The sequence below is a fragment of the Calidris pugnax genome, unplaced genomic scaffold (genome assembly GCF_001431845.1).
Source record: "Calidris pugnax isolate Ruff unplaced genomic scaffold, ASM143184v1 scaffold58, whole genome shotgun sequence".
Classification (NCBI taxonomy): Eukaryota; Metazoa; Chordata; class Aves; order Charadriiformes; family Scolopacidae; genus Calidris; species Calidris pugnax.
In genome coordinates this window covers 2,407,077-2,418,816 of record NW_015090868.1, presented here as the reverse complement: position 1 = coordinate 2,418,816, position 11,740 = coordinate 2,407,077, and the positions used below count along the sequence as shown (strand labels likewise).

The window sequence follows — 11,740 nt, the reverse complement described above, 5'->3', positions numbered from 1 at the left end:
GTTCTGGGTTATGTAGCAAAAAGAAATAGTCCACAAAAAAAAAAAAGACCCCCCAAAAAAAAAAAAAAAAAAAAAAAAGGACTCATTTGAGTTAAATGAAACTCACAAACTTAATTTTGGCATTTCTTCACGCTGAGTGCTTGAGCTGACATATATGCATCCCACCATTTGCAAAACTAGCGTACCCATCTTTCCGAGGCTGTCAAGCTGCTAGGCTAACTCTGTGATTTGGGGGGGAGAGCTGCAAGAGGATGATTTTCACCCTTGTCACCCCTCAGATACCCGAAGAAATGAGCAGGGGCCGGAACTCGTACACGGAGCAGGACCTGCGTCCCCTCAGCTTGGAGGAGCTCCGGGGCGGCAGCAGCACCACCGAGCCCTGCGACTACCACTGCTACCTCCAGGACTGCGTGGACGACTTGCTCAAAGAGATGAAGGAGAAGTTTAAAGGCTGGGTCAGCTGCTCCACCTCGGAGCAAGCAGAGCTGGCCTACAAGAAGGTATGGACCTTGCCATTCACGCCATAGCTTGAGTTTTTAGCTCATCTTCTCTAATACAAGCAGGCTTTTGACATGGGATATTACAAAAGGTTCAGTGCACACCTTTACTTTGCAGATAGGCTTAAGAAAAAATAACACAAAAAACACCTTAGTCTTTTGATATAGTTGCACACATCTGAAAACACCATGTCTTTCAGCAGTAGTCCGCTAACGTGCACTGATCCGTGTTCTTCTGTTTATCCAGCCCAGGAATGTTCACTGTGTTGGGTTTACACGCCTTCACTCCCATGTGCAAAGCCTTGACAGGCTGAGTGAAGCTGCCAAGCACTGTCACTATGCAGGCAGCAGGAAAGAAGTTTCTCGCTCTAATCTTGCACAGTTCGGAGCTAGCACATGGAAAACTGTTTCAATGAGATTTAAGATATTTAAAAAATAAATGTGGAAAATTAGGATATTTTTCTGTAGCGTCATGATCTAATAGTGGTCCATACAGGAGAAGGTAACTGTAGCTTAAAAATAAATTGGAATTCAGCACGCAGATGCCCTTAGCTGTTAGGAAAACAACCTTAGTCTTAGCTTACGACAAGCTTAGTGCAATATATACATATATTTGTGTATGTATTTAATTTGCTGTATTTAGCCAACACTGAAGTCAGAAGGAAAACAAAGTGTAAAGAAGGGTAAAACTGAGGACTGTGTTGATTTTCCCCAGGTATGCGAAGGTCCCCCACTCCGGTTATGGAAAACTACCATTGAAATCCCAGCTACGCCAGAGGACGTTTTAAATCGTTTACTTAAAGAGCAGCATCTTTGGGATGAAGATCTTATAGATTCAAAAGTAATCGAACCTTTGGATAGCCAGACGGATATATACCAGTATGTCCAGAACAGCATGGCACCTCACCCAGCCAGGGACTTCGTAGTCTTAAGGTAAGACTTTTATACTTTTTATAGCAACCTTGCCTACAATTTCTGTAGAAGTTACGTAGGTAAATATCTGCTTGTGTACGATTTGAAGTCTTATTAGATGTTTGAATTACTTTTTGTCAAAGGTAAGACTTTTCTTTTTTTTTTCTTCTTTTTTCTTAGAACATGGAGGACAAACTTCCCAAAAGGAGCTTGTGTGCTTTTAGCAACCTCAGTGGACCATGACCGTGCTCCAGTGGCAGGCGTTAGAGTCAATGTGCTCCTGTCTAGGTATCTGATTGAGCCCTGCGGGTCAGGAAAATCTAAACTTACCTACATGTGCAGAATTGATTTAAGGTACGAACTTCCACTTTGTCCTTCCGGGGTGGTAACTTTTCTTGTATAGTTTCCGTGTCGTCAGCACAGAATTTAGACAGTTAACAGGCTTTAGCTTGGCCAGTAGTATGTACTTCTCAAAGGCATTCACACAAGTCTCTGAGATGTCAGAGGAAATTGGCCTCAGTGCACATCTATCAGCAGGTGTGGTTCATTGTACTGGAAGCCTCCAGTATGGGCTCCACCATAGCTACTGGTATATAATCCCACCCTTTCCTCTGACAGATGTATTTGAATATAAGGACATTGTAATGTTAATATTAAGTTAGTAAACAGGACCAAGTTCTCACAAAACTTCTCGTAACTTTTCCTTATGGCGGCAAACTTGGTTTTGAGCAAGTCTGTATAATAGTAAGTCTGAGCTGAGCAGTAAGCAGTAATAAGGAGATTTCCTACTCGGGCTTTTAACCAGCTAGATATGTATTTGATTCTGACTAAGAAAATGCATGCAAAGTTACTGGTACCTACTTCATCACTATTTTTTTCTCCATGCATCAGGGGCCACATGCCAGACTGGTACGCCAAGTCTTTTGGACACTTGTGTGCATCGGAAGTCGTTAAGATACGAGACTCTTTCACTCATCAGAGCCTTGAGAGCAAGGAAGTAAAATCCAGGTGACTACTGAAGAGGAACAGCCACGCGCTCCAGACCTCAGCAACGTAGACATTATCCAAAACTGAGGCTCGTCTGCTGCAGACCGGACCAGCGTATCATCTGCAAGTCATGTCGTGAAGGGATGACAGCATGAGAACTTGACTGTGAGCATTACTATAGGACTGTGGCCATACCATACACTTTAAAGCTGCTTCCTGTCTGTGTAAGGTCTATAGTGTAGGCCTCGACTGGAATACATAGGAGGACTGTGCAAAAAGAAAGAAAGAAAAAAAAAAAGTAGTATTGTACTATTAGCTGGTTTGAATTGCTTCTGAGAAGCAAAATTCTTTAAATGCAAAATATATTATGAAATATGGTGAAGGCTCATCATTCCCATGTGAAATACTTAGCTCTATGTACATACCCACGTCATTTTATTTGTAGTGCGTTGAGGGACTGGTGTATCCACTGGAATAGTTGGTACTCTTCAATGTGTTCTCACTGAGATAAGCAGAGAAAGGTTTGCACAGAGATCAAAGTGTGAATGAGTGTGTTTAGTGGTTGAAAGGATAGCAGAAGTCGAACTTGAAATGTGTCTGGTACACTGATAGGCAACCAGAATGGATTTTAGTATGCTGGATACAGTACAACCTAGAATGGGACTCCCCTGTGGACCAGGAGTAGGCATCCTTCCCATGTGCCAGTTCTGCATTTTCCTCAGCTATAACCTTGTTAAAAACCCTAAGCAGATGTTACAAGAGGCTTGCTCCAATTTACGGGTCACTCCTTAGCCAGACGATCTTTTAGGAGTGATTAGCAATTCTATAGCAATTTTAAGTAAGTATATTTTTGAGCCACGTAGCAGCTTAGAAATGAAACGTTTATGCAACAGTGAAGAGAGCCAGTAATGTCAGTTGTTAATTTGCCAAAAAAATGTTTGTTGCTTTTACTCCTACCTGTGTTAAGTATAAGTGTTTTAATGAGCTTTTATATATTTTACTGTATTCTAATGGCTCAAGAGGAAGAAGTCAACACTGGAGTTGCCCTGCTGGGAGGTGGCAGGACTCCAGCAGCAGCAGGCTGGGTGAGGTGGCTCGGAGGAGTCGCACGGGCTCTCTCCTTTTCCCTCCCTCCTTTGCCAGTTTTCCTAAAAGCTGCACGTTACCACGAACAGAACCTGCACGTGAGCAGTTTAGAGGGTTATATATGGGGGCAGAGAGGAGGGTGGGGTTTTGTCTTGGGTTTTGTTGGGTTTTAAACCCTTTGGGATATTCCCCTCTCCTTGAGAATCATCTTGTATGAACTGTAGGAAGTCTTGAGGTCCTCTGGAAAGGCGTCTTTCTGTAGGTTTTACTGTAAAGGTAAAGATTTGCTTTCAAGGTGCAGTATTAAGTGATAAATGTATTTTGTGGCTAGGGTATGAATGAGTTGCAAGATGGAATTTTGACTGAGACTTTGTTACCATTGTCAGTATTATTTTAAGCTTTTTGATGAAGATTTTTTTATTAGGGCAAATAATGTAGTACTTCCAGTAACAATGTTCCTCATGAGTAGGAAAACCTTGTATATTCTTCTACATCAAACACTTTTGAATTTGTAAAATTGTATGTTGTACATACCATTCTATTGTAAACATGTATACTTGCCCACAGTATACTGTCAAACATAGATAAAGCATGATAAAAGATTATTTAAAATATACCTGTATTTATACCTCAGATATTCTTTTTGGGTTTTTGTACCTCAAGTATGTTTTCTATTGTAAATGTGCTTTACATGACTATGATCTACATGAGAGAAAGGAAAATGTTTAACTTGCAATAGATGTCTGTACAGAATATACTCAATAAGTGCACTATTAAATGTTTAAAATTGGAGAAGCATACTGGTTTTTATTTTCTTCTGCGTTCTTCTTTCTGCTCCTGGGCCCAGAGGAGGCATTTTTCTTACCACTGGTTCCTCACATAGTACTACCTACTGCATAGCTCCCTCTGTCCTTTCCCAGGCCAATATTTTTAGCATTTTTAAAGGCAGGTACCAAAGCAATTTCAAAATTTTTGGAAGACAAACCTTCACGATGGCAGTCAGCTGGACCGAAATAGTCCCCAGTCTTTAAAAGTAAGAAGAAACCTCCATTTTGCTGCTGTCTTTTGGGAAGGTACACTTGAATATAACAGGGAGCAAAGCAAACTTCTACTAGGTCAGCAGCTGTAGGCAATGCTGAAAAATAATTCACCACTTTCCTATTTTCTGGGAGGAGAATGAGGGTGTGACGAGTCACAGGTTTGCTTTAAAAAATGCAAGTGTGAAAGTAATTGGAGAAAGTTAAAGCACACGCAGCAGTGAAACGGAGCCAAAGAGAAGGCCAGGAGGATACACAAACAACTGACTAAGGTGAAAAACGAAGCCAAAGACAGCTGTTAATTCAAGCAACTTCAAAAAGTTTTTAAAGTCTTAGCCAACAGAAATATAATTTGGGCATCTGAAAGAGGATTTTGATTTGTGAAGCTTCTCTGACAGAGTAGCTGGAAGGAGGCCTGCTGCCTTTGGGTTACCGACATCCATTTCTCCGCCTGAGCATCCCCACGTCCTGATCGCTATCGCTTCCCGCTGCGTTCCCCCGGGAGCAGTGCGAGATGCTGCTTCACAGCCTGGCAAAAGCAAAACTCTTGCTGTCATGGTACTAGTTCTCACACGTCAAAGAATCTTGTGGAAAGACTTTCTCATAAGGGACTGTCATTTGTTTGGCTCTTAGAGGATCTTCTTTCTCCCCAAGTCGATACTAAAAATAAAACCAACTGTACAATTAAAAAAAAAAGAACAAAACAGGTTTGGGCCCTTGGAGCAAGCAGTTAGAACTAATTTATTTTTGTCTGTAATGATGGTTTTGTTTGTATTTTTAAGCATACTGATATGTTATAGACTTTTCAGGCACTTCAAGGATTTACTCTGCATTTTGATTAAAGTGCATTTACGTTACTTTCAAATCAGCATTTTCCTAAAGATTTCTAAAACATGAGTTACTTTTGACTCTTCTAAAGAGTGTCACGCTCCTGAATGTTTGTTTTCTTGGCACCTTCCATGCCAGAAGTCTATACTGTCCATGCTGTAGTTGGTCAACAGAATTCAAGTTTCTATGTCTGTGTTTCTTACCTGGTGTTGCTCATGGTGGCACTGGCTCTTGCTCGGATGCTCTCATGCTTTAAGTCATGGTTGCCACAGGGGAACACAGGCTGGGCTCCCCCCTTCAGTTCTGGCAGGGTCCTGGTATGGCCAACTGTCCACACAGCATCCCCGGTGCAGCACAGGTCCAGTCTGCTTTCTAACAAATACAAATGGAAAAAGGCACATCTTACTGTCATGCCTCAAGTAACACACTCCACAATTAGTGATTTATGAAGCTGTAAATAATCAGTGGCCTTCATCATAAAGGCCAGAAGGCAATGTCAATAACGCACATGGACAGGCTGAGAAAATGAGCCTGAAACGACCCAAACCAGTCCCTCTGCAGCCTGGTACAAGACCTTGAGAAGGGCAGGATCTAATATATACCCACCGTAGTCCGTGCCAGGAGAAAGCTGATAAGAAAACAGTATCCATGACTTGGGCTACATAATAAAGGTAGTTACTTCCACTTAAGACATATGAAAATTAAATGTTATACACAGCTCTTCTGCTAAGCGCTGGAAGCAGTGCTCTACAATCATAAGGAATGAAGTCAAGATGCTGTTTTAATGGAGCAATGCATTAAATTTACAAAGACAAAATGCTAATTCTTTTGCCTATGCTATACTATAACTTGTCAATACAGCCATTGACTGCACCCACTGTACAAGGAACTACTAAAGATTTCTGAAAAAATTACTTTCAGCCATTTCTTATCTGCCAATCCAGAGCTATCTTATTTCACTACCAGGGAAAGATATCGGTGTCTAAAATGATGATTAGTGTAGCACTGGAGGTGAAAGTGAAGTAATGTTCTTATTACTGATGCTAATATGGAACTTCTGCATCCATGCTTCTTTAACCCTGAGCACTATCCCAGGCACTTGAGGCTTGCTCACTTTCCCCTCCCCTCTCCACCATCCTGCTATATTTTCCTGTATTTCCAAGCTGAGTCCAGGGACAGTAAAAAGCAGTGAAGGATGGGAAAGAATTCAAAGAAGAAAGAAAAAAACCAAATCCATCAAAAGAGATTAAGACACTGAAGGGGTACGTCTATACAGAAAGATTCAATACACATAATCTGGCCACTAGACAAGAGGGCTGTGGTAAATGTCTACTAGCACTGGAAGGTCATAAAAACACGGGAGAAGGGTTCAAACTATCTGAGTGGGTGTACAAGTTGGGATAAAAATTCGTTAATGGAAAATTTGAGGCAGAAGGAAAGGAAAAGGCATTTTTCCACACAGCAAGAGGTCTTTGAGGTTGTGGGACAATCTCTTCCTGCGAAGCAGCAAGACTGTAAGTCATTTAAAACTGCATAGACTCAAATCCTCAAATTCCTGCCCTATCTTTCATAAAGCATCACAAATCATAGAATCATAGAATGGTTTGGGTTGGAAGGGACCTTAAAGATCACCTAGTTCCAACCCCCCTGCCATGGGTAGGGACATCTCCCACTAGACCATGTTGCTCAAAGACTCATCCAGTCTGGCCTTGAACACCTCCAGGGATGGAGCATCCATGACTTCCCTGGGCAACCTGTTCCAGTGTCTCACCACCCTCACAGTAAAGAATTTCTTTCTACTGTCTAAGTCTCTCCTCTTCCAATTTAAAACCATTGCCCCTTGTCCTGTCACTACACTGCCTGACAAAGACCCCCTCTCTGGCTCTCCTGTAGGCTCCCTTCAGATATTGAAAAGCCGCTATAAGGTCTCTCCGGAGCCTTCTCTTCTTCAGGCTGAACAACCCCAGATCTCTCAGCTTGTCCTCACAGGGGAGGTGCTCTCTGCTGAGGGTGCACTCTATCCCACTGTCCATGTCTCCAACAAAGATATTGAACAGCACTGATCACAGTATGGACCCCTGAGGAAAACCACTTGTCACTGGCCGCCAGTTGGACAGTGAGTCATTGACCACAACCCTTTGAGTGTGGCCATCCAGCCAGCTCCTTATCCACTGAGTCCATCAAATACATTGTTTTCCAATTTTGAGACCAGGATGTCATGTGTGACAGTGTTGAAAGCTTTGCACAAGTCCAGGTAGATTATATCTGTTGCTCTGCCCTTGTCCACCAAGTGTGTGGCAGTATCATAAAAGTCCACCAAATTTGTCAGGCACGATTTGCCCTTGGTGAAGCCACGTTGGCTGTCTCCAATCACCTCCTTATATGCCACCCGCCCACAAGCAGCCAGCTCCTGGAGGGACCAGTCGCTGCTACCAGCTTCTAAAGCCCTCAAAAAGAGCTCCTTGCCAGTCCTTTTAGGGTTTCTTTTTTGCCGCGATCCCTTCCCGCAGTGCCGCTTACCTCCACTGCAGCTGATCTCCTCGGCAATATCAAGACCCTCTCTTCATTACTTGACAAAATTACAAGGCCAGCAGTTTTCACCTGTAGTGTTGGGTAGCGCTGCCTTGCTGAGCAAGAAACATTATGGTGTCAAAAATAAAGTTACAATTAAATAACAAATATTTTGGAAGTTGCTAATGACCAAGCCTTTCTCTAAGAATTACACTGGAGGTTATGGAATGCAGTTTCCTCACGTTTTATAGAAGTGGACATTCATTTCAAGGAGAAGATGCTGTGCCAGCCTCCCACTATGAGCCAAGAGCATGAAAGATCAGCATGGGGAGGTTACCAGACAACTAGTAGAGTCTTTTGCTTTTTCTAACATTTACTCAAAGCCCAGAAAGATCTATAACTGATAAGCATGCTTTCTCTATCATGCTGAGAATCAAATCCATTGACACTTCAGTGTCACTTTAGACAACAAATTTAGACACCTAATAGCAGAAGTAGATCATGTTCATAACACAGCTAGGACTAAGACGGTGTGCAAGATGTGGGTAACAGAGGAAGGGTTCTTCTAAAATGAAGAAGAGGACCCAGTTGGCCAAACACTACCAAGATGTTTATTGACATAGCAGTCTGAAATATCTATTCAAAACAAAGAGGTCATCTGGTAAGAATTCTCCTTTGTTTCAAAAAGAGTTAAAAGAAAATAAATTTCGGTCAAGGCATTGTTGGGAGCTGGTTAAACATGTAATCTTTAGCTAGGCTATAATTCAAGTTTATAGAAACACTGACGGGATGTTAGCAAAGTTCCTATAGGCCACTTTTTTAACCCTGCCACTGGGGAAAGTTGTACAATAGAGCATATTTTAAGTAGCCCATTTAAACATTTGAAAAGGAATGCAAAGATACCAAAATATTTGTTTTAACTCACTCACTTGGTCTCCAGCAGTCTATACTCTTTTCATTTCTCTAAATACCTGCCAGCACCACAGCAGCACAAGAGAATGTCTGAAGAGCACACATGGGGTTTTTCACTGACCTATAGGAATGCTTTTGTTGTTGTTGTTGTAATATATATATATATATAAGGCCTTAGGGAATTTTGTAATCTTTGCCCTTAAAATTTCTAAAATGTACAGTCCTTACTACCATTACCCACAGGATAAAAATTCTCATTGAAGCCTTTGTCACCTATATAATTTATCAACTGGGGCTTCTAAAGCATAAAACAAGTAATAAAGCATTCAGTAATGATAATACAAATAATAATCCAAGTTGATTTTGAATACTCAACCTCAGTGACATGCCTACAAAGCTAGAACTACATTAAAGTCAGTACTTAAATAAAAGCAAGAACAAGGTAAAACTTCACTACAATTTCACTCACCATCAGATGATAATGAAAATTGCTTCTTGTTGCATAGAAAGACAGTTGTGAAAGCCTTGTTAGACCATCTAAAAAGAAAAGGAGTTCCATTAAGGTAATATGTCTGGAAAACAGCACCTGCCCCCCCTCCACATAGACACTATACTCCACTCTCTAAGATGGGAAAAGCACACAGAAAATACTGAATCTCCCAAATTCCAGTGCTGCCTCCTGTAAATCCTCAGCAATGGTGAGGCATCCACCTCCCAGCGAGGGGAGGAGGAGACAAAATGAGACGATGTTCAGTCTTATGCAGTGAGAACTAACAGCAACTCCCTTCCCTCAAGGGCATCCCATCTGTGTGCCACGCTCCTCATCAGATCAAATGGCACCAGCAGCATAGAAACACATATTTATAATAACGCGTGGCAAGTATCTTAATAAAGTGGACACAAAGCACACTTAGAAGTCATAACCACTAGTGAATTCCAGGACCGTAACGATGCACTCAGTAGCACTAACACTACACAGCACTTGGTCTGCAAGTTCCCTGATTTGGCTTTGGAGACCTCCAAAACCACATTAAATTGTGTTTGGAGGCCTTTTAAGAATGACCTTGAGCAAGTAGAAAAGAAGAGGAAAAAGTCTAAGAAAAAAAATATACATTCACATTTGCTTTCTTCCCTTTTCCAGCCTATGACAAGAATAAATGCTTGTGTATAGAAATATCATATAACCTTGTAGGTAAAGCCCTCGCCTCGCGGCGTTGCTTGCAAACAAGATTAGGCAGAATAGTTATTGAACTGGGTTCAATTAATCAGACTTACTGGACTGGGGAGAGAGGAAAGGCTAAGCCCTGAGCATCCTACTGGGGAAGGCAAGATCGATGAGGGAATGAATGACCTGTCAAGAACGGTGATGGGGTTCAGAGGCCCTGCCGCTGAGGAGCACAGAGGTTGTAGCAGGCCAGTCATGGCTAACAGACTGCAAGGCATGTATTTGATAAAATCCTAATCAGCTGGCAGACCTTGGGGAGTTTTAAATGTTTAAAGTTTTAGGTTTGGATAGGACCATATCCCCAGCTTACTGCTAGAAACAGAGACCAGAAGCACCGATTCAAAATTGCATCAAGTTGTCTGAGGAAAGAAGGCAAGACAAGCTGATTTCTGGCACCATCAGCTCTGTTACAGAAGTAATTATTTACAATATATCATTAACATTTGGAATTCACAACTAGTCTTCAGAGGTGTGGTTTTGGTACAGCTTGGCGAAAAATATATTTACAGAAGTTCCAGTTATTTTTCTCATGCTTCAGTTTCTGCCCTAGCCACTTTGGCTTACCTCTGGACATATTTTATACGAGAGCCCGCAGGAAGTTTCTTGTGCTGTTTTTCTGGAAGATCTTGTAATGGTCCCTGTCAGAGATAGAGAGCATTCATTTAAATTGATAAGCAGCACAATCTGGGACATGACATGATACTTACTGCGTTCCTGCTTATAATGCACCGTGCAGAAAGGCAAGCCCAATTACTGCATTATTTTTTTACTGTTAAACACTCTATCTTACTGATTTAGATTTTTTCTATGAAGTTTTTATACCACTTTTTTTTTTTTCTTCTTTTTTTAAAGCTTCTTTCCTGTGCCTCCTCTTCCTCTCCTGTTAAATTGCTAAAACAGTTTCCAGGGCCGGCTGCTCTGTGCAGTGGTTTGCTGGTTTCTGATGAAAGAGCTGCTGCCAAATTTTATAAAGAATGTTCCCCGGGGCACAGAGGGGAGGGAAGTATTCTTCATGGCCTCTGTTTTCTTCCCATATTGTTTAACAAACAAGCAAACTGCCCTGCAGTCGCTCTGACCCCTATTTAGACATATCCCTTTCAGGCAGCCACACAAATGAACTAGGAAGGAAGTGCCGTCACGGCCCTTAGAAAAGATAGAAGGAAATAAAGGCAAACATTGTGTGTCTAAACAAACAAGCTCTCTCTGCTCTGCCCTTGTCTTCTGCTTAATTCTTATAGAAACTGGTCCCAGAAGAAGCAGTTGGGGCAAGAGTATTTCCCAAGTTGTGCAGAACTCGGTTCCCTACCCGCTCTGTCCCCACCATCCTGCCAGGTTTTGCCCCAGCCTCCAAAACAAATGAATAATCCCAAATCTTTAGCATAAATGGGAACTCAGCCCAGGCTCTTTGTATGGTTTAAATCTGTCCCTCAGTCTGGTTTCCCACCTCGTGCCCTCTGTACCTCAGTTTCTGTAGTTAGACTTCCCCAGAACTTCAAGAGAAAAAAAAAATAATATTTTTCTGCTCCAGTAATCATAAATTGAAAGTGCAAGTTTTGCAAGACGACAAAACAAAAATACCTAGAGGCCAAACTGAGAACAAGTTTTCCTTTGAGGTGCTTTTTGCCTATACACAACTCCAAAGGATTTCTAAATCAAATTACTTTTGATAGACAAGAGATGAACCAGATGTGCTATTAACCCCATATCATGATGGGGAGCTAGAGCATATGTGCTTTTGGAATAAG

At 41.7% G+C, this 11,740-nt stretch overlaps 1 protein-coding gene and 1 long non-coding RNA gene across 6 annotated transcripts in view; one reads left to right on the top strand and one right to left on the bottom strand.

Moving 5' to 3' along the window:
• DLC1 (DLC1 Rho GTPase activating protein) overlaps positions 1-4,274 on the top strand; it is a 226,116-nt gene extending 221,842 nt beyond the window's left edge. For all 4 annotated transcript variants that reach the window (XM_014945601.1, XM_014945600.1, XM_014945602.1 and 1 more), the window contains 4 exons: positions 279-500; positions 1,213-1,430; positions 1,590-1,763; positions 2,301-4,274. In XM_014945601.1, coding sequence (XP_014801087.1) covers positions 279-500; positions 1,213-1,430; positions 1,590-1,763; positions 2,301-2,421 — 735 coding nt within the window. In that variant the 3' untranslated portion in view covers positions 2,422-4,274. The remainder of the gene's footprint in view (positions 1-278; positions 501-1,212; positions 1,431-1,589; positions 1,764-2,300) is intronic.
• Positions 4,275-4,414: 140 nt separating this feature from the next.
• LOC106890042 lies at positions 4,415-10,604 on the bottom strand. 2 transcript variants are annotated; one of them, XR_001412455.1, is made up of 5 exons: positions 10,560-10,604; positions 9,240-9,307; positions 7,868-7,974; positions 5,551-5,719; positions 4,415-5,195 (listed from the first exon to the last, which is right to left on the bottom strand). It is a non-coding gene; the product is annotated as an uncharacterized LOC106890042 (long non-coding RNA). The 2 variants fall into 2 exon arrangements; XR_001412456.1 differs by having other exon boundaries at positions 4,415-5,179.
• Positions 10,605-11,740: the final 1,136 nt, after the last annotated feature.